The sequence below is a fragment of the Sus scrofa genome, chromosome X, assembly GCF_054392235.1.
Source record: "Sus scrofa isolate SSC_HxYL_T2T_F1_AM1 chromosome X, Sscrofa_HxYL_maternal_Yorkshire_Landrace_v2.0, whole genome shotgun sequence".
In the NCBI taxonomy this organism is placed as follows: domain Eukaryota; kingdom Metazoa; phylum Chordata; class Mammalia; order Artiodactyla; family Suidae; genus Sus; species Sus scrofa.
This window is the reverse complement of record NC_139401.1, coordinates 32019900-32047273: the sequence shown is the minus strand read 5'-3', so window position 1 is coordinate 32047273 and position 27374 is coordinate 32019900. Positions and strand designations below refer to the sequence as shown.

At 34.9% G+C, this 27374-nt stretch overlaps 1 protein-coding gene across 25 annotated transcripts in view; it reads left to right on the top strand.

Annotated features, from left to right (window-relative positions):
• The window catches only part of DMD (dystrophin), a 2611869-nt gene that overhangs the window by 1252452 nt on the left and 1332043 nt on the right, over positions 1 to 27374 (top strand). For all 25 annotated transcript variants that reach the window (XM_021079543.2, XM_085006422.1, XM_085006420.1 and 22 more), the window contains 4 exon segments: positions 5446 to 5607; positions 22114 to 22224; positions 22620 to 22793; positions 25728 to 25883. In XM_021079543.2, the coding sequence (XP_020935202.1) occupies positions 5446 to 5607; positions 22114 to 22224; positions 22620 to 22793; positions 25728 to 25883 (603 nt within the window).

Genomic DNA, 27374 nt, shown 5'->3' with positions numbered 1-27374 from the left:
TGGCTTTCGTTTTAAAGTCTATTTTGTCTGATATGAGTATTGCAACTCCTGCTTTCCTGTTATGTCTACTGGCATGAAATATTTATTCCCACCCTCTCACTTTCAATGTATATGTGTTCTTTTTCTCAGGTTCCCTCTGTCGTGCTTTTCTACTCCCCAGTCCTTAGCGTATTGCTCCCTCCACCTGCAACACACTGCTTCCTAGTCCTTCAGGCTGTTTCCACACCACCAACGCAACTGATCACTTCCTAGTTCCCCAGGCTATCTCTACACTGCCAACCCCATCCCACTCCCAGGGACTAACCTTTGGAGCTGAGGTCTCGGTACCCAGCCCCCACCTGAGCATGTAGATTTTTGATGACTGTGCCAGCAGTTCAGATGATCTGTTTGGCTCTCACTCTGCTTTTCAGATCTCAGACCTACTGCTGTGCTCTTCTTGGCATCTGGAGATCCCTCTGACTTGGTTGATCTTTCCATCGATTAGGTGACTTTCCAGGGTGTGGGTTCCCTTTCTCCGTCACAGTTCCCTTTCAGGAGCACCCATCTGGTCCAGATTCCCCTTCTCTCACTCTCTTCTTTTCTCTTGTTTTACCCAGTTATGTCAAGGGATTCCTGCAATTATTGGAAGTTTAAGTTCTTCTGACAGCATTTAGTTGCTGTTCTGTGTGACTCATTTAACATGTAGATGTGTGGTTTTTTTTTGTTGTTGTGTTTGTGGGAGAGGGCACGCATGTCCCCCACTCTTCCGCCATCTTGCCTCTCTCCTCTGGCATTCTTTAACTCATTCATGTAGATTTAGCTTTATTATTTCTTTGTTTGGCTGAAAGAAGGTCATATCCCTGCAGTCTACTAGACTTTTTTTCTAGTTTGCTTCCAGTCTTCCTATAGTGATAGAATATATGTATAGTTTAATTGTTCAAAATACTCTGTGCTTAGTAAGTGTTTGCTGCTGGCTGGAAAGCTTAACTGTAAGGGAAATATATCTTTATAATAATTTCCTCAGGCCCTATTTTAATAATGAAAGCACCCACATTCCTAACTTATTTGCAACCATGAGTTTACTTATCAACTATTAAGTGAAATAAAAATAGTATATTTTATAGTAAGTTTAATAAGCATATTAATGGCATGTAGCTACTTTAATGAACAATGATTTGTATATAGTCAGTGGGGAAATTTATCTAAAATTTTCCCCACTGTTTTTTTTTTCTTTTTGGGGTCACACCTGAAGCATATGTAAGTTCCCAGGCTGGAGGTCGAATCAGAGCTACTGCTGCTGGCCTATGCTACAGCCACAGCAATGTGGGGCTCATAGCCATGCCTGCAACCTACACTACAGGTCACAGCAATGCCAGATCCTTAACCTATTGAGTGAGGCCAGAGATCATTCATGGATACTAGTCTGATTTGTTTCTGCTGTGACAAAGGGAACTCCTAAATTTTTCTCTATTTTAAACCCTGTATTTGTATGTTAAATACATATATTTTGGTGAAATTTCCCAGTTTTTATTTCACATGGAATTTGGGATTAGTAGATGCCTTTGGAATGGATAAGCAATGAGATTCTGTTGTATAGCACTGGAAACTATGTCTAGTCACTTATGATGGAGCATGATGTGAGAAAAAAGAATGAATACATGTATGTCTGACTGGGTCACCTTGCTGTACAGTACAAAATTGACAGAACACTGTAAAGCAGCTCTAATGGAAAAAATAAAAAATAATTATAAATGAAAAAAAAAAGAAAATGTCTTCTTCTAGAATGAACAAAATACATTCTTAGGCATGCTGCACTCTGAGTTCAGTGAATGCTGGGGCACAAGGATTAATCCGTTATTTTAAAAATAGGAGTGTGAAGAACAACACCTTTACTGTGGAGATGACTTTCCATTGCCAGCAAAAATCATTAAGCTTTTAATTTGATATTGCAGTTCACTTTGAGGAAATAAGAATAATTTATTTTCACATAAGTTGGTTTTTTTAAACTTAGTTTTCTTGGCATTTTCTCCGAAAGCCCAAATTAAAAGTGTTTTCATTATGGTTTTTTTCTTGGTAGCCATTACTAGGATTCAGTTTTCTACTTTTGTATTTTCGTTGTTGATTGCCAGTCTTTTAATGTTTTTCTAACTTTCCTCATATTGCTGGTTTTGTCTAGCTATATGATGCCTCTTACTGCTGAGTGGATTAGCTAAAGACATGAAATAACATTTTAAAACAACAGTTAAGCAAAATTTGGGAACAACAAAAATCCAATTATGACTTAGGACTTCCTAACAACTCTGTTCTGTGAGACAGCACAGGTCAAGTGTGCCAAGAATCCCAGAAAATGCACAGGCCTGGCATTCTATCAGGGCCTGCCTAACAAGATGTTTAGAAATAGAAGACTGCCTATTGCCATGGCTAGTTCAAAGAATTCTGTAAGCTTGTATTGACATCAGGTTTTTTCAATCCCCGAGATAATAAAAAAATCTGTGTACATCAGTCTCTCTTACTGATTGCCAAGCCAGGAAAAGAACCAAACTCCCTGAGGTAAACTATGCCTTCATCTCATAGGCCATTTCATTTATTTCAACCCATAGAATTTCATGGATAGAAATAGTTAGATTTCTAAAAATAATTTTGAGGCTAGATATATAGTTAAGCATTATGCTATATCCTCTTCAATTATACTAATATTCTACAAATATGCACAAAAGAGTAAACTGTTTTTGCCCTTAGCCAGATAAGGGACCAGATTTAAACAATGCCTAAATAGACAATTACTACATACTGTGAGTGGAAAGTTTCTCCAGCCAACTGTCACAATGGTGAAATTTTATCATTAGAGATCCCTTTTTCTGGAGAAACTCTGGGTAGGCTATAGACATCCTCCTCTATAATACAGAGAGCTCTGATGATAGCCATGAGCATTCTTACCTAAATTGGTATATCTATGATATAACTTTTGTTGAATTTTTGCTTAGGAAGAAAAAAGTACACTGTATTGGAGTTAGAGTACAGGACAAGGTTTTGGTCATTGACTTGTATTAAGTATTTTAATAGATGTAGATTAAAGGTTTTCCCAAATAATGTTCTATCCTATTTGGACTGATTTAATAGTAATAACAAAAATAACAGTAAGATCTGTTCTCCAAAGGATATATCTCTCAGTGGTGGTGAACTTTTTCCAACTTATTTTATAAATCCATTTTTTTTTTGGTCTTAGACTAAAGAAATTTTCTCTATTTCCCTCACTAAAAAGCTTGTTATACCAATCCTCCAGTCATAAACAAAACTATTGGCCTTTCTTCTCAGAACTGATATTGAGCAATGAACAAGACAGCCATAATCTATAACCCCATTAGAGCTTATAGTTTAAAGTAGAAGCAATTAATGGTAAATCACAATATGGTGTGATATTTGCTGAGACAGAAAGGGCAAGAGGGAACACAAGATTTTAGGGACAGGCACCTGGAGAGGGAGATGTCTCTATTTCCAAGGGTAAATTTACATTAGGCAGTAAAAGGAACTTGGGTATGGAATTGTTCTAGGAAAAAGCAACAGCATGTTTAAGGCCAAGTGCATAGAGAGACATAGAGTATGCTAGGAAATGAAAAATATCATTTCTTTATAGCTCCAGCAGGTAGTAGGGGACACCACAGAGACTATGAAGCGAATTTGTGCCATGTTGAGGAGTATGACTTTTATCCCAAGGAAAGTAAGAAATCACTAGAAGATTTAAAGCAAAGAATCGTTATTTTATTTAGGAAGAACATACTATAGCTGCTTTGCAGATGGATAGCAGCAGGGCAGAATACCAGCCATGGGTCTAGTACCATGTTTGAGACGAGATGCTAATGACATCACACATAGTAATAGCAGGGGGGAGAGATAGAGAAAATGGTAGTATCAAGAAATTTTAGGGGATAGAAGAAAAGATTGGTGATTGATGGACTCATTAAATGCAAAGTGGTAAAGGGCATGATAGAAAAGAGGAAATATCCAAAACTATGGCTAATACAGGCCATAACTGTTAATCACTGAAATAGGGAAAAATACAGAGAAAGAGCAAAAGCAAGTTGGGAGGTGGCGCAGTGGGTCCCTATTTGGTCCTGTTGTCACATGTGTGGCTGTGGGACATCTATATGGAAATGTCAAGTAGGACATTATTTGTGTAGGTGGAGAGCTAGAGAGGTGAAATCTGAGCTTGAGATATAATGTTGAGAGTTGTGAGCACATGAAATGTGATTGTAGCTAACGGTGTGGATAGAATGAGAAAGAAAGAAAGGTCGAATCCTGAAGATTTATGGTGTAGGTAGAAATACTGAGAATACCCTCCTTGCTCCTGCAGCATTGCAAGTCTTCCAACTCCTTTTCCTTTAGTCCAGATGCTTTTATCCTTCCTTTTACTTGAGTAATGCTGTGCTCCAAGTTGACTTCATTAAAGGACAGTAACATCTATGTTATCTTTAATATTTAAGAGCTGATATTTATATTCTTCATATAATGTCTAATATTCTTTATATAACATAACAAGTGGGATTATTTTTAAAACCCTAATCACCATCTGTGGGAAGGTTAGTTCTTTTGTAACAGATAATCATGCCTACATATTGTATAATGAGGAAAAATACTAGATTATGATGCATAACTTAAGGAATTCTCAATGACTTGCCTGTCTCATTCCTTTTATAACTACTCTTTTAAAGGTGAACAGATCCTTGAAGTGAGACTCTGCAATCTGTTCAGCATGCTATTTATACATAAAAAAATGTTGAATTATCCTAATCATACTTATAGTAACAATCAAGATTAATTGCAGCTATATTAGGATTACTTATTATTTGTTCTACTTCAGCAGTAACACAAATCCAATTGTACAAGCAATTTCCATAATCCAAATTGTGAAAGAAAGCAGAGGCAAAAAAGGACCATGTAAAACTGGTTGAACTAGTATGCAAAATAAATCTTTAACCAAATGGTGATCTAAAATTCTCTCATTGAAAAGGAGCTGATTCTGAACAGACTGTATATGTGTCTGACTGGTGGAAGTAGATTATCTATCTTGAATTGGATTGTGATGACGATGACCCTATTCTAAGTAAACCAAATCTCTTGAACTATATAATGAGATCAGGAGGAACGTTCGGCCCTAGAACAACAGATTGCAACGACAGAGATGATTTCACTGATGTTTTTTCCAGCTTTTTTCCTTGATGTGCATAATACTGTGGTTCTGTCCTGCAGACAGTCCTGACCCTGCCGTTCTTGTGCTAATTCTTTTTTCTTATTCTTATTTTCATTTTTCTAAGTAGAGCTTAATGAGTGGCAGAAAGCTGCGAAATCTATCCTACAAAAAGGTGACTGGGGAAGCATCTAGAATCTTCATTTATTTTGTGGCAGGATTGCAGAAAAAACATCAACAGTAAACATTGAACTGATTCATTCTTATTTCTTCTTGTTTAGGCCGTGAGGAGACAAAAGTTGCTTGAACAAAGTATCCAGTCTGCACAGGAGATCGAAAAATCCTTACACTTAATTCAGGATTCCCTCTCATCCATTGACCACCAGTTGGCAGTTTATATTGCTGACAAAGTAGATGCAGCTCAAATGCCTCAGGAAGCCCAGGCAAGTAGAACCTGGAATGCACATCTTTTCTTTTGTGTTTATGATCTGAATAAGACATTGCTGAATTTCTAACTGAAAATGTATTTGCCTAGTTGCAAAGAGGGTTATTTGATTGATTGACTTCACTATTTGGAGGTAAGGGGAAAAAAATGATCTCAAGATTTATTTTTCGATGTATGTAATAGAGAGATTTGATACCAAGATGCTTAAAAGACAGGGGCAGTATCACACTGAAGTCTAATGTTTACCAATATTTTCAAGCTATACATAAACTAAAGGGAAAATTGTAAAGAAATTATCTCTGGTGGTACTATTTAAAATGTAGCCTCAACAATTTTATTATCAAGTTAACGTTTGTTGTTATCTTGGGATCAGAATTCATATGACCTATATTCTCTATTGAATATGTTACAAGTAGCTAATAACAAGAAATTTGAGGTATCAATTTGCATTTTATTACTAATGTCTTCTATACTCATATTTACTCACATACATACACATTCAACACTATACAATCTGAATTATGAAATGTATTAAAACTAATTTTTCTAGAATGAGAGTTAAATTAGTAATGAAAATAAAGCCAACTTTATACTGAGTAAATTTAGGCAATATCTAAATTAACTTTTACCTTGGGAAGTAATGCCATATTTGTTTTTAAATAATATTTTCATGTATGTAAAATATCATGAGTATTATTTATTTAAATGTCTTTAGGATTTTCTGATAGTAACATAATATAACTACTTTTCAAACTTATGTACATATTATGAACCCAGTACCCAAGAATAACGGACCATGTGCTATGATGTGAGGGATGTTAGAAGGTTATCCCTCCATTCCCAAGACCCTCTCCCCACTAATTGGTGGAGATACTGGTATGTTTTCACTTCAAAATAAGTTTGGGGGTAAAATACTGGATTTATAAATTATGGTTATGATATAATTACACTGCAGTGAATCACAGTTAAATTGGTGCCCAAAGCATCAGTGTACACAGTAGATCATTTTTTTTTTTACCTTATTGTCTAAATTTGACTAAGAAAATCCTTGAGAATATGGGACAGAGTACAGATAGTTTTGAGAGGCTTAGAAAGTCTCAGGTGGAGGGGTTCCTTACTGCCTATTATAATAGCAGGTGAGAAAAGTGAAGCTTGGGGGAAGTTGTGATAATAAAACCCTCATAATAGTTTGTCACTGGGGCAATATGTAACCTCCTTGATAGATATATTTCTTCGAACTTACATACTGTTCCAATTTGAGTCGCATACAAAACTTTTTAGGCAATCTTAAGAAAAATGATAGGACTGAGAAATTTTTACTGAATTGAGAAGTACGTGATTATAAACTAAAGGCAGAGTAGAACTGCATATTTTTTTAATTCAGTGAAATGAATTTAGAGAAATGTTGGATTAAAGAGTGCTCATAACTTTCTGGATGTAATTAAGGAAAAATTAGAATAGTATAAATATTAAATATTAAAATTAGTATAAAGTATATAGAGTTACGTTTTGAGGCTGGTAGAATTAAACTATCAGTAGCAAATTTGAGATTGGTGAAAGCTCTTATTAGAAAAAATGGGAAATTTTAGAAAAAATCTTGTTTAGTTGAAAAAGTTGTTGAACTTGAGTGTTTTTTAAGTTTAGGTATGAATACATGATTCTACAGACATGAGTATAAATTACTAGTTTTTAATAATATAAAGTTTTTATTTGGTTTTCTCAAAAAGTGTAAAAATATTAATTATAGTGGTTCACAATACTTGCAAATGACAACTCACAGGTAAATCAAAAAAGTTTAAATCTACATGAGAAAAGATATTTTAGAGTACTAACAAGCTCAAACCCATTTTCCCTACATTTGTGGTTGCACCTGAATTTTCAAGATAATTCTTGACTTTGAATTTCCCAAGTGGTGTATATAATACTGGAAAATGCAAGCCACCCAAAGCCTACTAAAACATTCTTCTCCAAGACCTTACTTAAGATGACAGCTAAGTGAATTGTTTTCTGGAACAGAGTTATCAAGTACTCATATTTACTTCAAGTGTTACCTTTCCTGAAGCTCAATTTGGATCTCCCTTGAAAGAAACAATTTGAGAGTAAAAGGATTATCTGTGAAGTAAGAACTTAAGCACAGTGTATCAGACAAAGACCTTAATAAGAATACCACCAAAATGGCCACTTTTCTAAATATATATAATGAGGGCTGAATTGAATGCTTTGTATAAAGTAAAATTTACATATAATGTGTTTCTGTAAATTTGCAGAAAATTCATTGCTAATTAAAAGACTAGTGAGCTTAGCTTTCCCTTTTCAGAAAGCAAGTACTTGTTTTAATATGTCACCAAGAAACAGGACAAAATGAATGGTGACACCGTATTTGGTTGTCTTTATTTGTGCTCTGATCTTCTGTCACATATCGGCCGCATAGATTTGTGGTTGTTTGCCTCCACCGTGTGGTGCACTCATAGTTTAACTACTAAATTTAGATCTGTTAAGCGAGTCTTCCTTTTTCTGCTGTTTAAGATTGAGATTCTCAGTACATGTAAAAAAAAATCAGTATTAAGGAAATATGTGCAATGTGCATAACATTTTGACAGGTATACTCTTATTGTATATAGAAGTACATGTAGATCAAGGTACTTCCCTGCATTTTATTTTCATTTATAACTATAGGATCAAATAAGTTTCCCACTGCCTCTGACTATTAATTGACTAGTTATCAGTCACGATGAACAAACTGGCCATTCTGATTCTAATGAGATAAAAAATAGTTTTCTTTTCTCTTTGATAACATGAGATGGCATGAACTTACAGGTGTAAGGTTTAACCTTTTAGACTATGAAGCTGCATGCTGCTAGGATGTCAGAGCATATGTTGACCCGAGTCTTTTATTTTAAAAAATAACGCTTAACCAAACCAATTTTTTTTTTTTTTTCTTCAGCCACGTCTGCAGTATATGGAAGTTCCCGGGCCAGGGACCAAATCTGAGCTGGAGTTGCAGCCTATGCCACAGCTGCAGCAGTGCTGGATCCTTACCCCACTGCACCAGGCAGAAAATCAAACCCACGCCACCAGAGACAATGCGGATCCTTAACCCACTGTGCCACCCCAGAAACTCCAAGAAATATTTTTTATTAAAGTACATAATCAAGATGACATCTTATTGATATGAACAGAATAAAGCAAATGGGAAAAGCTCTCCTAGATATAAACATTTAGCTTCTAGATGTACAAATCAGAAATTTAAGACATATTTCAAAAATAATATGATTAAAATTTTAAAAACTGAGTGTTTCTTCGAAACAACTTTACAAAATAAAATCATTAAATTGTATAACTGCGAGAGACACACAGCATGAATAGAATTGTTTACTCCTTAATTTTATGAAAGAATTTTTTTAATAATTTATATTTAGGTGGTTTTTTCAATAATTTAGATTTTACTGGAATGTCACATACTGCTGCATACTTGAATTTCTTTCACTTTAGACAAAAATGTTCTCTACAATTTAAAAAAGTATTTTAATCCCTCTAAAGTTAAAATATCAAAATCTGGATCATTTTGGTGGTTATTTTGTAAATTTTGCTAATGTAATTTATAATTTTTAAAAATAGTTGGTAAAAAATAATTACGGGGAACACAAATTCAAATTTAATTTCCCCTTCCTCCAAACACAGTTCATCTTTGTGATTTTATGTTGTTTAGATCAACTCTTTAGTGTATAAATTATATCTTGCCTAAATTAATCCTAATTACTTCAAGAGCATTCAGTCAGCATTTCCATTGTCTTTCCAAGATTAGTCATAAAGTTAAATATATTTGTTTTATCAAGCAATTTTCTATTTGGGCAATGCCAAAAATATATAATTTTTGAATTGTTTCAGAGTTCCTATTGCGGCTCAGTGGGTTAAGGACCCAATGTAGTCTCTATGAGAATGGAGGTTTGTTCCCTGACCTCGTTCAGTGTGTTAAGGATCTGGCATTGCCACAAACTGTAGCAGAGGTCACAGGTGTGGCTCAGATCTGGTGTTGCCATGGCTGTTGCATAGGCCTGAATCTGCAATTCTGATTTGACCTCTAGCTCTGGAACTTCCATATGCTGCAAGGGCAGCAGTAAAAAGAAAAAAAGAAAAAAAAAAATGAATTGTTTCAAAGAATGCCATTGAAATAAGAAGAATTGAGGCCATGTTTCTTACAAAAATGAATTATACTTTATGTGTGATATAAAGTATGATTCTAGATTAGGGACCAAAATTGTAGCATGCGCAGTTTTTTCAATCAACCCTCTAAATCGGATCATAATAGGCATGCCCTAGATAATACAGAGATTTAGTTTTATCACCTAAGGTCGGGAGGCAAAAATCCGAGTACCCAGCTTTGTATCCCAGGATATTCATATCATAATCTCTGGTTAGACTCAGTAATCAGAATTTTGGAGGACCCCTGCCCCCCCAGTTATTCTAACATGTAGCAAAGTTGAGAAGTTTGGATAGCTCATTACTGGTAATGGCTGAGTAGCTCGTCTGGTTTTTTCCCCTACACCACACTTCTCACCTATGGCTATGTCAAGATTTCAATGAGAGGGAGGGAGTTGGGGTGGAAATTAGACTTTGATTTCTTGCTCTCCTATTTTGATTATTTCCTAAATCTTATGGGAAATATAGTGAAGACAGAAAATATAACTGCTATCTCCTGCATGAACAAATTAATTTAGATAAATAGAATTTAGATATGGATATTTGAAGATTATCTTGGCTTATTTTTCTTATTTTCTTTTTTTCAAATTCCACATATGTTAATGTGCCAAGTAGCTTTGATATGCCTCTAAATAATTGTTGGAGCCATAATAACTATTTCTAAAGAGCCACTTAAATGCCTGTAATTCCTAAAATTACACAGATACTTCAGTCTGTACTTTTTGTCTCCAGTATATAAGAATGTTCTAACATGCATATATCTTGAAGTGCCCCTTATCATTATATGTTGATGATGTACATTTTATAGAGGAGAACATACACTGATCCTTAGATTACCACAAGAAACAGTGGGGTTGCCTAACAGTGATCTCATATCCAAACTGTTCTATTTGTTTTGTCCTGCAGATTCCTGATCCCTTCTTCTATGCCCTCATGTCCAATATAACAGATATAAGTTTATGAGTAGAGGGGAAAAAGTAAAACAATTTAGGAAACAAATTATCATCAAAGGAGAGGACCTCATAATCAGCACAAAAATATGCTCTTATGTTTTGTTCATCAAGCTTCAATTTATGGGTATTTGAGGTTTACTACAGACTAGATTTCTTCCTTCTATCTCTTTTTCCATCCCATTAACAATGTGGTTAAAACTTAGTGTCAATCAATAGACAAAGGGTTTTTTCTTAACTAAAGAAAGCTGTTAATTTAAGATGATTGCATTAGCTGCACATCCAACTAATTCATAATTGATATCCTCCTGTGTTTATTGAAGCTAAATCTTCCAATTTACTTGAAATATATTTGGCCATATTTAAAAGTAAACTTTCCTAACTATCGAAAATCAATGGCTTAAAAATAAAGACAAATGCAGATTTTGGTCTATCATATTAAGCTTATGATTTCATTCTGGAATAAAAAAAAGACCTTTATAGTGTAAATAGGCATATTTGATTGCCAAATGACTCAGAAGAGTCTAACTTTATAATCGACTTCACTGATTTATGAATTAGACAGTATAAATCTGTGTAGGAGAATTCATTCAGGATTTATGTAATAATGAGGTTAAAATTTAACCACAGAACAAGAAAATAGAGACCTATTACAGGGTTCTAATATTAAACTCCGCACAACCATAGCAGAAATATTTTCTTTTTACCTAGTAATAGAGGTATGGTGGCATTTAATTAAATGCAATTAATTTAAAATTTGTTTTAGCATTGAAATGCTGCCTCTGAGTATTACTATATAAAACTGATTACTCCCCAGTTTGAATAGCTATTATTGTTATTTTGACATGTTAAATAGCATGGGAAATAGTTACAAGTGAGAGTTGCAAAAGAGGAAAGAATACATTTTTTTCATGTTCCTACTGTTTTAACAGTACAGATTTTCCGAGATACTTTAATACCCTTTCTTCATTTAATTTTGCAAGTGTATATTATATATGTGATCATTTAAAACCTCCTGGAGGATGCAACATCAAAATTGTTATCCATTTAAAAATTTCAAATCTAACAGGGCTAAATTCCTCCATTCATAGTCTTTTTTTAAAAAAGTATAGTTATTTTACAAGGTTGTGATAATTTCTACTGTATAACAAAGTGACCCAGCGATACATATACACATATCCATTCTCTCTCAGATATTTTTCCCACATAGATTATCACAGAATATTGGGTAGAGTTCTCTGTGCTATACAGCAGGTCTCCATTGGCCAATCATTCCATATACCTGCCTTTGCATATCATTCATAGTCCTTTTTTATATAATGATTTTTATTTTTTCCATTATAGCTGGTTTTACAGTGTTCTATAAATTTTCTACTGTACAGCATGGTGACCCAGTTATACATACATGTATTCATTCTTTTTTCTCACATTATTATGCTCCATCGTAAGTGACTAGACATAATTCCCAGTACTACACAGCAGAATCTCATTGATAATCCATTCCAAAGGGAATAGTCTGTATCTATTAACCCCAAACACCCCATCCCTCCCCCTCCCCCTCCCCCTTTGCAACCACAGGTCTATTCGCCAAGCCCATGACTTTCTTTTCTGTGTAAAGGTTCATTTGTGCCTTATATTAGATTCCAGATGTAAGTGATATCATATGGTATTTGTCTTTCTCTTTCTGACTTACTTCACTTAGGATGAGAGTCTCTAGTTCCATCCATGTTGCTGCAAATGGCATTATTTTGTTCTTTTTTATGGCTGAGTAGTATTCCATTGTGTATATATACCACATCTTCCTAATCCAATCATCTGTCAATGGGCATTTGGGTCATTTCCATGTAGTGGCTATTGTGAATAGTGCTGCAATGAACATGTGGGTAGTTGTGTCTTTTTTAAGGAAAGTTTTGTCTCGATATATACCCAAGAGTGGAATTGCTGTGTCATATGGTAGTTCTATAAGACAATGTGGTACTGGTACCAAAACAGACATACAGACCAATGGAACAGAATAGAGAACCCAGAAATAAACCCAGATACTTATGGTCAATTAATCTTTGACAAAGGAGGCAAGAACATAACATGGGAAAAAGAAAGTCTTTTCAGCAAGCATTGCTGGGAAACCTGGACAGCTGCATGCAAAGCAATAAAACTAGAACACACCCTCACACCATACACAAAAATGAACTCAAAATGGCTGAAAGACATAAACATAAGACAAGACACCATCAAACTCCTGGAAGAGAACATAGGCAAAGCATTCTCTGACAGCAACCTCATGAATATTTTCTCAGGTCAGTCTCCCAAGGCAACAGAAATAAAAGCAAAAATAAACCAATGGGGCCTAATCAAACTGACAAGCTTTTGGCACAGCAAAGGAAACCAAAAAGAAAACAAAAAGACAACTTACAGAATGGGAGAAAATAGTTTCAAATGATGCAGTGGACAAGGGCTTAATCTCTAGGATATACAAGCAACTCATATAACTCAACAGCAAAAAAGCCAACAACCCAATTGAAAAATGGGCACAAGGCCTGAATAGACCATTCTCCAAGGAAGATGCACAGATGGCCAACAAGCACATGAAAAAAGGCTCAACATCCCTGATTATTAGAGAAATGCACATTAAAACTTCCATGAGATACCACCTCACACCAGTCAAAATGGCCATCATTCATAAGTCCACAAATAACAAGTGCTGGGGGAGGTGTGGAGAAAAGGGGACCCTCCTGCACTGCTGTTGGGAATGTAAACTGGTACAACCACTATGGAGAACAGTTTGGAGATAGCTTAGAAAACTATATATAGAACTACCATTCATAATCCTAAGATGATATCTTCTAACTATTATTTTTTCTTTCTGAAGTATTTTAATTTTCTTTGGAGTCATTTTATTTATATGACATCAGAAAAAACTTTAATAATTATTTGATATAGTTTCCTTTATTCCATTAAATACATTGGACAGTTGCAGCTCAATTTTGCTTGCCTTTTTCTGTATTTAATTTCACATATGAGAGTGGTCTGATGAAGTAAATCATGATAAATAGCCCTGCTGTGTTCTCAGGTAATTGTAAAGTGCTATATTGGAAATGTCATTAATATTTGATTGATTTTTAGTTTTATAATTTGCCCTTTACCATCTTAAATAGAAAAATGGTTATTTCATTTCCATTGTTGTTTCCTACTTTCAATATATAATGCTATTTATGAATGTAATACTGTATTGTCAAATGTCTTTTTTTTGGTAATGGCATGATGATGTAATTTGCTTTATTTTATTTCACTTTTACGAAAAAAATCCTGTGATCCTGAGAAGTATTGTATTTAGAACTCCTTTAAGAATATACATAGGTGTTCTGAATCAGTAGCTCTCATTTGCTACTTCCTTTCATTTTGCTTCTATTTGAAATTACTACAGATCTTACAAATCTAGTAGCCGACTATGGAGATCTTTATTTTTTGGTTGAAATATTCTGTTCCAAATGTTTTCTTCTACATTACAAAAAAAATTTTTTTCTTTGGCTGTGCCCACAGCATACAGAAGTCCCCAGGCCAAGAACCAAACTCGAGCCACAGCAACTGGCAACACCAGGTCTTTAATCTGCTGAGCCACTAGGGAATTCCTAATTTTTTAAAATGTTATTATTTTCTTTTAATAATGATTTTTATTTTTTTCCATTATAGTTGTTTGATAGTGTTCCGCCAATTTCTATTGTACAGCAAAGTGACCCAGTCACAGATATATATACATTCTTTTCCTCACATTATCCTCTGTCATGTTCCATCACAAGTGCCTAGATATAGTTCCCTGTGCTATACAAGCAGGATCTCATTTCTTACCTACTCCAAATGCAATAGTTTGCATCTAATAACCACAGACTCCCTATCCCTCCCACTCCCTCCCCCTCCCCCATTGGCAACCACAAGACTGTTGTCCAAGTCCATGATTTTCTTTTCTGTGGAAAGGTTCATTTGTGTGTATATTAGATTCCAGATATGAGTGATAGCATATGGTATGTCTTTCTTTTTCTGACATACTTCACTCAGTATGAGAGTCTCTAGTCCATCCATGTTGCTTCAAATGGCATTATTTTATTCTTTTTATGGCTGAGTAGTATTCCATTGTGTATATATTCCACATCTTCCTAATCTAATCGTCCGTTGATGGACATTTGGGTTGTTTCCATGTTTTGACTATTGTGAATAGTGCTGCAATGAACAAATAGGCACATGTGTCTTTTTAGAGGAAAGTTTTGTCTGGATATATGCCCATGAGCGGGATTGCTATGTCATATGGTCATTCTATATATTAATGTTTGTTTTTTAAAAGGAATTTTTAAATAGTGTATTGTCTATTTTTCCTGGAAGTTTCCATAATACTGTGTTATTTAAAGAAGTCATTAACCTATTTCATAATAAGCCTGCCATAAAGTGATAAGCATTTTGAAATTATGTTGTTCCAGAATGATAATCTGATGGGGTTAAATAAAGTAGGTGGTAAAAGATGCCCAAAGTAAAACCTAAAAATTAATCATCTGTTGAAGGTTAAGACTTGTGGAATTAGTTTTTAAAGGTCCTAGTTAAATATAAGTGTGATGCACATTATACATCTTTCCCAAATAGTATCAATTGGAAATATATATACATTTTATCTTATAATTTTAATAATGAATTGAATTATCACTAATAATATTAAGCATATGGGGTAGCTTCTCCCAAATATACTCGTGTGATATGCTGTGCCAAAAAAAGCAAAAGTGTAATTTGAGCAAAGAACTCTATCCTTCTTTGATATCACAGTGCATATTAATATATAAAATATTCTGAGACATTCTGTAGTACAGACACATGTTGATGCTTAATTTACAAAATATATTTGCAGCCATTGGGCTCTTTTCATGCATAATCTACTTAATTTATAAAGAAATTTTGATTTCTAGTACTATGTGAACAATACTACAGATATGAGAATTTTTCTAGAAATGCTGCCTATAGATTATTATAGAATCTCAGTTTTATATGATATTCATCCATCATTTTTTTAGTTTAAATGATTTTATTAGTGGTAACTTTTCTAAGAGTACAGAAATTCATCCTCTCAAGAGTCTCTCTAACTGCTTGATATAAATATGAACACTTCAAAGTCCAGAGTGTCCAACTTTTCTTTCATGTGTTACATGGTCCTTCATATCCCCTGGTGACAGATAAAAGTTGAGTTTCAGTAGTGTGTTTGTAGGTCATTTTTCCTGTTGTTTATGAGTCATGATAACAGTATGTCTCATTTGGAAAAATACGGAATTTATCATCAGAAGACATGTGTTTCAGTGATCACTTAAATTATCTTGGTTTTGTTTTGTAGTGCCTTGCCTTGAGTGGTAACGTCAAATGGGGCAGTCTTTAAGGAAAACAAACAAATGAACAAACAAAACTATACAATTACAAGTTGAAAATTAAATGCTGTTATAGAAGAATTTTCTTTGCAAGTAATCAGCCCTGAAACATGACTTCAGATTAATCCCTCCTCTAGATAGTAATTTTCACTCTACCCACATCCAGTTTCTCCTTTCACAATACTAAGTGTATATATTCGGCACACTCAAAACTCAGTCTTTGCTAACATGGTTCCCACAACCTGGAATGATATCCCATGTTCTTATTATCTTATCTATCCCTCTAAAACCCCCTTATAAGCCATATGGGACTTAAATTATGTAATTTCATAAAATTTTAATCAGATTCCATAGCCGAAATGAATATTTCTTTGTCTTTTATGGCATAGAATAATTTTTCTATTACATTAACTTATTTATTCTTTGTAATTTACTTATATCTCTGTGATCTGTCTCCCTCGAACAAAAGTTATTTAAGGGCAGAATCAATGGTTTTGTTCTCACTATATGGAATAGAGATTCCTTAGTAGGTACAGAATTTCCTTATTGAGTTGAATTGATAAGCTAAACACTATTACTATACAAATAAGATTAAATATCTTTTTCCCATAAATGTCCCATTAAAGCATACTTTTATTTTTAAATCATAATATAAGAGTCACTATAGTTGTTTAAAGGACATTGAATGTATTTATTGCTACAGACATGGAATTTCCCTAGATACTCTGCCTACAAATTATGATAGAGTCTTTGCTGGCTTGTCATTATCACCCTCAGCTTAGAGATGAGAAAAATGAGGCTCAGAAAAGTTTGGTGCTTTGCTCAGATGGAAAGCCAGAGCCCTGAGATTTAAATCTAGGTTTTTCTTAGCACTATTCTGATTCCCAGAGAGCACCAGGTAGAAGGCATTCCATTTCCTGCCTCTCTACGTCTAAAATGATCTTTATGGAGTTCCTGTTATGGCTCAGTGGTTAATGAACCCGACCAACATCCACGAGGATGCGGGTTCAGTCCCTGGCTTTGCTCAGTGGGTTCAGGATCCGGTGTTGCTGTGAGCTGTGGTGTAGGCCACACATGCAGCTCGGATCTGGCATTGCTGTGGCTCTGGCATATAGCTCTGATTGGACCCCTAGCCTGGGAACCTCCATATGCTGTGGGTGCAGCTCTAAAAATACAAAAAGACAAAGAAAAAAAATGATCTTTATGTCTTACTTTGGCTTCTGAAAAAGTGGCACCTCTCTGCCTGTCAATATTTTCCATTGATGATTGATCTTTGCCTTTCACTCTATTTCCTCTTGTTCCCTCAGGGATTTTCTCATCAATTACCTTCTTACATGTTGTTGTTGTTGTTGTTGTGTTTGTTTTTATGCTTTATCCATTGCCTCCTTTCACAGGGCCTTAGTACATGTTCAATTCTCTTTGACTTACATTTTATCAGATGGAGAGGCAAAATCTTTAAAATGATTTAAACTACTTTTATAAGGATACTTCCTTGTCCTTAATCAAGCTTCAGCCCTTGAAAAGTTAATTTCTGCTCTCACCATCCACTGACTGTTCTAGATGCAGTGCTCATTGAACACCTAATACTCCCTTATTAGTACTTATTTAAGCTTTGTCAAAATTTAATGTGGTTGACATCTCCATCATTCTTAAGACTCTCACATTACTTGGTTCTGTGATACCCTCTCTCTTTTCTGGTTGTTCCTCTTCTCTTACTTATAGACTATTCCTTTTCTTCCTTTGGTGTTTTCCTTTGTCTCATCCCTTAAATTTCCCTATTCTCTGTGGTTCTCTCTTGAGCTTCCCTTTCTACTTCCCTCTAATGTTTGAATACACTCAAATATATATCATTTCTACAAGTGCACACTGTTCTTTTGAAAAAAATGCACACACACCTCTATGTAGCTATATATGGTGATTAGTAAAATACAAATTCATATCAAAGTATTACTGAATTTTAGAAACATTATCTCATTATGAACTTTCTTAATTATTAGATTAAGTATGAGCAGTAAAACTATTATGTATGATTCTGATCACTTTTAGAATTTAAACTTTAAAAATACTGGAAACTTTTCGTTTAGGATATGAGATTACTTAATACCTCATTTATACCTACATTTATAGCTGTATCTCTGCAGATGTGCATTAATTATCTATGCATTATTTTATTTCTCCCAAACTTTTTGTGCTGTCTAGTTCCCTGTCCATATCTTGTTTTCCCTCATTCAAGAATGCTTTTGTTTTGAAAACTTCTACCTCTTTGCATATCCAATATACTATTTAGGATGCTTAGGTACAAGTAACAAAATTGAATTAACTAAAGCAAAAACAAAAATGAGGGAAGGGAGTTGATCATAAGGGCACAGGGCTGTGTCATGGAAACCAAGAATAAGAATAAAGTTTTGACTCATCAAGTTCACAAGACTGAATGGCTCTGAGTTGGGGCAAATGTTATAGCAAAGGATCATTTTCTCTAATGGTTTTGTGGGTTCAGAAGGAGCAGCTGAATGGTTCTCTCTTGGGGTCTCTTATATAATTATGGTCATTAGTTAGCCAGTAGTACAGTGACTTGTAAAATAAAATGGGCTGGACATCCAAGATGGCTCACTCATGTCTAGCCGTTGATACTCACTGTGAGAGCTGAAAGCTCACCTGGCATTGTTTCAGATGAGCTGAAACATTTATCCCCAGCTTCTCTATGTGCCTTAGGCATTTCAGAGCATGTCATATTGGTTCAAAGATGGAGAATCCTAAGAGTGAGTGTTCCAAAAGGCGAAAATAGAAGCTGCTAGGCCAGTTAAGGACTTTTCCTATAAATTGCAGAAGATTACTCTTCCTCTTTTCTTTTGCTCAAGGGAGTCATAGGGCTGATCTAAATTTAAAGAGGTGAAGAAATAAACTCTACCTTTTCATTGGAATAGGTAAGAGGAGCATGTGGTATGGTCACTGTTGCAACCATCTTTGGCAAATGATATATACTTCAGCCTATGATGGAAAGCCATCAGTGTTTTTGATTCTACCTCTCCTATTATGCATCTCTTTCTTATTTCTCTTTCTGTTTATAGACTTTGGCTATCCCTAAATTGAAAGTGCAGTGTAAGAACTTCATAAGCATATCTCCTAGCATATGTGTTCCAGGCACCCACAGAGCTTGAACAGACTTTCTTCTGTCAGTTCTGAAAGGGAATCTGGTGGACCTACCTGGGCACTAGCATTGTTTATGTTCTAATTATCCATGACTTGGATGTGGCCAGGGTTATGTGGCAGAGACATGGTTGTTGTTGACACACATGACATTTTGAGGGGACTGAGCATTTTTCTCCTGAGAAGTCATGACCATAAAGTCCCTGAAGCCTCTGGTATTCCCAACAGTGCCTGCAAATTATTCAGAGTTCTACTTTAACATTACCTTTCCTATGACATCTGTTAACTCCAGCTAAGTGTTACTCTACTGTGTATAGTCCTATTAAGTTTTGTAGATTATTTAGTATTTCTCTGTGTATGAAATGTGTTATGCACTTATTAGGATTCCTAACCCCCAAATTCTATGGTTCCTGGAAAATAGGTCCATATTTCTTATTCAGTGTAGTAATTCAACCACTGAAGATACTATATTAAAAACCACTATGGATTTGCATGAGTCTTTGCTCTTCTTTATATTATTTTATTGTCTTTTGTCTATTTAAGACCACATCCATGGCATGTGGAGGTTCCCACGATAGGGGTCCAATTGGAGCTGCAGATGCCGGCTTTTGCTACAGCCACAGCAATGCAGGATACAAGCCCTGCCTGTGACTTACACCAAAGCTCATAGCGATGCTGAATACTTAACGCACTGAGCAAGGCCAGGGATCAAACCTGTATTCTCATGGATATTGGTCAGGTTTGTTAAACACAGAGCCACGACAGGAACTCCAATTTTAAAACAGAATTCTTATTACTTAAATAGTTCAAAATTACTTTGCCTTTATAATTGCTGGGATCAATCTGCTAAGGAATAATGTTAAGGTATATCTTGCATTTATAACCTTATATTCTAACTAAATCCTTTACCACTTAGCCTATTTTATTGGGATAATTCTCATTACTCTTTTCAGGGATATAGTTCTCTCTGATTAACTGCTAGGCAAACTAATGTTATTTTCTAATAATATGTACCAGAATTGATTCCAATTGGTATAAATTAGGTTATGCTAATATGCATTATACAAATTGTTTTGCATGAAAAATTTATGGACCCTATGGTATAAGTTAATCAATTTCTTCTTCACTATCTTATTTATGATAGTATGACAGTGGCTGAATTTTTTTTTTTTTGTCATTTTGTTTTTTAGGGATGTACCCATGGCATTTGGAGGTTCCCAGGCTAGGGATCCAATCAGAGCTGTAGCTGCCAATTTATACCACAGCCATAGCAATGCAGGATCCAGGCTGCGTCTGTGACCTATACCACAGCTCATGGAAATGCCGGATCCTTAACACACTGAGCGAGGCCAGAGATTGAACCTGCATCTTCATGGATGCTAGTAGGGTTCATTAACTGCTGAGCTACAACAGGAACTCCCAGAGGCTGGATTTTAAACTAGAATAATTTTACCAGTAGCTGATTTTTGTTGGATCTTGTAGAAAGAAATGAATTAACTTATACTTTTGGTCTTTGTACTATTCAGGGTTTGACCCACTCCTGTAACTGGCTCAGAAATATATAAGCCAAAGTTCCCATTGTTGCTCAGTGGTTAACAAATCCGACTAGGAACCATGAAGTTGCCGGTTTGATCCCTGGCCTTGCTCAGTGGGTTAAGGATCCGGCATTACCATGAGCTGTGGTGTAGGTCGCAGACACGGCTTGGATCCTGCATTTTTGTGGCTCTGGTGCAGGCTGGAGGCTATAGCTCTGATGAGACCCCTAGCCTGGGAACCTCCATATACTGCTGGTGTAGCCCTAGAAAAGTAAAAAAGAACAAACAAACAAACAAAAAAAGGAAATGTATAAGTCAAATCAGACATAGTTTTAAATAGAACTGGATCAAAATGTCTTAACTCATTATAGAAAATATGGAAATAGTTTATAGTTCTTTAAAGTTTACAAATTAGTCTCTTCAGGAAGCCATTAAGTGTGTATCAGACAAAAAGCAAGGCCATTTGAGGCATTAGCTTTCCTTTCCTATGTCCATAGTTTCTCTGAAATTTGACTGAAATAAGGCAAGGAATTTCTGAATAAAGATCACTATTCAGGAATATTGTCCAAGTGCAACTTCCTCATTATGTCTTACTGTTTTCACAGTTAGGTTTTTTTTTTTTTTTTTTTTTTTTTTTTTTGCCATTTCTTGGGCTGCTTTCACGGCATATGGAGGTTCCCAGGCTAGGGGTCTAATGGGAGCTGTAGCCGCCAGCCTATGCCACAGCCACAGCAACACAGGATCCGAGCTGCGTCTGCCACTTAAACCACAGCTCACGGCAATGCTGGATCCTTAACCCACTGAGCAAGGTCAGGGATCGAACCCGCAACCTCATGGTTCCTAGTCGGATTCGTCAACCACTGCACCACGACAGGAACTCCGGCTTATATATTAAATGCTAAATAAAGGTTAACATCTGTTTTTGGTCAGCTTTGAGTGTAAATTCAAAGATAAAAGAATAACAGTTTTATGTACTAGATATAAAGAGATACTTCCTACTGACATTGATGTCTGAAATAGCTGTTTATTATCACTGACTCAAAAGGATAGTTTATCTTATTAATAATCCCAATAGGAGATAAGTCATTTCATTTTTTGGTAGTTTCACTAAGTAAAAAACAAAAACAAAAACAAAAAACATTTATTTTAATTTTGAAAAATGCTACTTTGTAATAATGTTTTGAGAGATTTCCTGCATTCCATTTTCTTGGAAAGTGACTTGTTCTTTGCAATAACTTGCAAAGCATGGTGACTTAAAATGCTGTCCTCCCAACAGAAAATTCAATCTGATTTGACAAGTCATGAGATCAGCTTAGAAGAAATGAAGAAACATTACCAGGGAAAGGAAGCTGCCCCAAGGGTACTATCCCAAATTGAACTGGCACAGGTAAATATTATTGCATTAACTAAGGAGCTTGTTTTAGTCAAATATTAAAATGTAGTCTATATTAGATAACTTGTTTATTAGCAAATTTCAATTAAGGTCATTATTTGAAAACCACACTATGATATAGAAATGATAGACTACTTTGAATTGTACACTTTAAGGATAAACTAGGTTAATCATCTTTTATTTAGTATCATATTAATAACAATTACTGAATTCTCCCCAAAGCATGTATCCTTTGTGCTGGACAGATGGAAAAAAAGGTTTCTTTAGTTTGTTTTTATTTTGATTATTGTATATCTCCCAAAATAAAGGGAAATATATTAACAAGTGTATGACTGGTTATTGCTTGGAAGGCAAAATTAAATTGGTAGTTTTTTACATTGTCTTTACAGAAAAAATTGCAAGATGTTTCCATGAAGTTTCGATTATTCCAGAAGCCAGCCAATTTTGAGCAGCGTCTGCAAGAAAGTAAGATGATTTTAGATGAAGTGAAGATGCACTTGCCTGCATTGGAAATAAAGAGTGTTGAACAGGAAGTAGTACAGTCACAGTTAAATCATTGTGTGGTAAGTATTTCTGATGGCAAATGTGTTAAATTCCCCTTGACTTTCCTTATTAAGTATTTGATGTAAGAACAAAAATTAACACAGGTGTATTGAGAGACAAGAAATATTACTGAAATAGTAGCTACTTCTACTATTCTATAGATGCCTTTTTTTGAGTCTGTAATTTTCCAAGGACTGTGCAGAATATGAGGGAAATAATCTTTGTTTAATTCTTACAGAATTTTGAAAATATTTTTACAATGGAAATCCTGAAAGTAAATATATTAGTCTGGAGACAGCAACAACAACAGTACTTACAATAATAAGAAATATTCTAGAAATGAGTGCCAAGGAAGCTCAGTGATCCACATAAGTGACCTTTAATTCTCAAGACCACAGATTAAATGAAAGAATTTAAAGACAAACAGTTAGTGAAAGGCAAAAGCAAGATTCCAGTCCAGGCATGCTTACTTCAAACTTCAGAGTATATTTCCTTTAAATATCAGGGCTGAATATTCACTGAAATGCTTCCAGACCACAAAGACATAATAAAGAGGTATGGAAGGTACGATTAACCTGTAATCTTCACTATGGAGATTTCATGCAGCATTCTTTATTGCAATTATTGAAAATTCACTAAGTCAAATGACTCTTCTGACAACATAAAGCTGAACTATGACAGCATCTACTAGAGTGATATGAGTATTATTAATCTATGTGTACTATGGAATATCAAGGTAGAAATTCATATAAAATAAAAAGCACTGAGTGCCATTAACATTAAAGGGAAAAAATTAACTATTTAGTTCTTTGTGTCAAGTATTCTTTATTCTTCTACTCCATTGCATAAATGAAAATGAAACCCTTATGTGCATTTAAATTATATCATGATGAATGGGAAAATATCATTCTTTTAAACAAAAATTTTCTTCGTGAAAATTTGAGGTAATTTTTGTTCAATAAAATTGCTCAATAATATAGGCTGCACTTGAGTGACATTATGATTGTAAATATTCTCACCTGTAAAAGAAATTTTTTGTAATAATTTTTTTAATAATTGTGTATAGTTATTAGCTGGTATTTGATGAATAACATTAGGAATACATGGGAACATATCTCAAGTTTTACAAAAAAAAAAAAAAAAAAAAAAACCTGAAAGCAAAATGACCCAAGTACATTTTCATCATGGCCAAGTATATTCACAAAAGGAGAGCTGTTCATCCTCTTTTAGGACCAGATCTCTAATAGTACCTCTACTAGTAAATATGAACTGAAAAAAACCCTACCTAAGCCCAGGCGTTTCTATGCCCTAACTCACTATGGAGGAAACTGAGCAAGGTACTTAATCTGTTTCTGGTTCTGGTTTAAATGTCAGGACGAATTCAAGATGCTCTTCCATAGGTATATCTTTTCTTTAAAAACTCTGTATCTTTCCATTATTTAAGATCTCTATTGCATATACTATAATCATGGCCTTTGCCTCAAGAAATTTTTCTTCTGTTAAAAAAAGTCTTACCAATATGAATGCAAATATAGACTATTTCCCTTCCTTAGTGATAAATATTTTCTGTCTATTGAGTGACATGATGTTAATGGATTTCAATACTTGAATGATCTTTCATCATATAGGCCAGTCATTGACATTTAAAACAATTTAAATTGTAAATCATTTGGACGTATCTTGAGTTCCAAAATTCAGAAGTTGAATCAAAGTGTGTCAATTAATGATTTAAATGTTTCTAAATACTCAGATATATTTATAATTCCTAAGATATAAGTAAATGAAGATTAAAAATCTGGAAAGTTCAGAAAGAACTCACAATTATTAATAAAGGAATAACAACATCAAAAAATCATCAAAGAGGGGATTAAGATGGAAATAGATTATGTTTGGAGGCTTAATAATAAAATAATTGCTCAGCATTTATAAAACCTTTGTTTTAAACATTTATTTTAAACTTAAAAGTAAAAACAAACCTCATTTCCATCCTAATTCTCCACAAACAGCAATTACTAACAGCTTTATTTCTTAGTACCAACAAAATAAGTAGTTTTTGTTTAAAATTACCATTGAACAACTTAATGCAGCAATGTATAATATAAATATTACATATGCCTGTATATATACCTATATTTATACATATACATATGTACATGCATGCATACATGTATATATACATACATACATTCAAACATATGTTTCCAAGAAAAATAACTATGATGGAAGACTATGGAACATGTTTCATGAGGATTTGTTATGGCAATATACTTTTGTAAAACAATATATGTGTTCTTTATAGTTGCAATATACATGTGAGTTTTACATAATATTTTATATCAGTCTATATTTAATCAGCCCCATTAAGAAAATAAATCTGTATAATTTAATTAAACTTTAAAATTACCTTCCTTCTTTATATATCATCTAATATATACTGAATTTATCATCTGGATTTTTAGATGTTTTATACTGACTAAAATGTAACACCATGAATGCTGAGCATGTCTAGCTTGGTCACCACTGATTTTCTAGTGACTCAAATACTGTCTGGTATAAGTAGGCACTCAGTAAAGACATGGTGAATGACTAAATGAATTTTTCCAAATTCACAGCTAGAACTATATAATTGTAACATTTAAAATAGAAATTATATAATTCTTTGAAATGATCTTTATAAACTTGAAATGAAGAACGAAATATATGTATGATGTACTCTTTGGTAAGCATACCTGTATAATATACATGCCTGTATGTGTACATACAATTACAAAGAAACATTAAATCAACAGAAAATGCAAAGCTGGATATTGATCACAGCTGAAAAATGATACTCCATTAAAACTGTAACCATGGAATAGCAGTTCAGGTGATCTTTACCCTTATTTCCTTTTATTTGTAATAGTGTGATATAGACCCTATTGGTTATCATTTATTTTGTTTATGTTTTAACTTAGAACTTGTATAAAAGTCTGAGTGAGGTGAAGTCTGAAGTGGAGATGGTGATCAAAACTGGACGTCAGATTGTACAGAAGAAGCAAACAGAAAACCCTAAGGAGCTTGATGAAAGAGTAACAGCTTTGAAATTACATTATAATGAGCTGGGAGCAAAGGTGAGTATGTGCTGAAACCATAAGCTCTGGCTTCTTCCCACTTTCCTTATTTATTGTAAAGTGAGCATCAGTAATTACATACAATTAATATCTTAGAAAATCTTAAATATTTATTCCTTATAGATAGATACATGGATACATACACACATGTACTTACATAGAGATAGATGTATTCCCATGTGCAGTTCTTATTGAGAATACTTGTCAGATATCCTACTCCAGAAGAGAAAGAGGAGGCCACATCAAGACGTAGGAGGGGTGATTACATGATATAAACAGCCCCATACCTCCCATGTGGGAAGCCCCACAGACTGGAAACTAACTGGTTGACAGAGACTCACCTACAGGAGTGAGAGTTCTGAGCCCCGCATCAAACTCTCACATGTGGGGATCTGGCACTGGGAGAAAGAGCCCCTGGAGCATCTGGCACTGAAGGCCAGTGGGACTTGTGCACAGGAGCTCCACAGGACTAGGGGAAATGGAGACCCCATTCTTAAAGGTGCACACAGACTTTCTCATGCACTGGGTCCCAGGGCAAAGCAAAGTCTCCAGAGGAATCTGGGTCAAATCTGACTGCAGTTCTTGGATGACATCCTGGGAAAACAGGTGTGAATGTGGCTTGTTGTGAGGGAAGGACATTGGAAGCAAAGCTCTTGGGAATATTCAGCAGGATACCTTTCTCTGGAGGTGGCCATTTTGGGAGAATCTGGCCCCACCCATCAGCACTGAGGAGCCCCAGGCCAAACAACAATCCAAGTGCGATCACAACCCCGCACCTCAGTAAACAGGCTGCCTAAAGACACCCAGGCACACAGCTGCCTCTAATCTCACTCAGAGACAAAGCCCCACCCACCAGAGGGATAGGAATCAGCTCAACCTGCCAGTGGGCAGGAATCAGCCCCTCCCATCAGGAAGCCTTCAGCAAGCCCCCATATCAACTTCAGCCACAAGGGGGACAGACACAAGAAGTAAGAGAGGCCACAACGCTATTATCTGTAAAAAGGTCGCCACACCAAAAACCTATAAACTTAAAAAGAGAACTATAACTCAGAGGAGGGAGAAAGAAAAAAAACCTCAGAAAAACAGCTAAGGGATCAGGAGATTCTCAGCCTCCAGGAAAAAGACGTTAGATGGTTGATGCTGAAGATGATGCAAGACATTGGAAATAAACTGGAGGCAAAGATAGATAATTTACAGGAAACACTGAGCAAAGAGATACAAGATATAAAACATAAACAAGAAGAGATGCAAAATACAATAACTGAAATAAAAAATTCAGAAGAAGCAGCCAACAGAAGAATAAAGGAGGCAGAAGAACGAACAAGTGAGGTGGAGGACAGATTAGTGGAAATCATGGATGTGGAACAGAACAGAGAAAAAAGATTGAAAACAAATGAAGAGAGTCTCAGAGAACTCTGGGATAATGTTAAATGCACCAACATTTGTATTATAGGGATGCCAGAAGGAGAAGAGAGAGAAGGGGACAGAAAA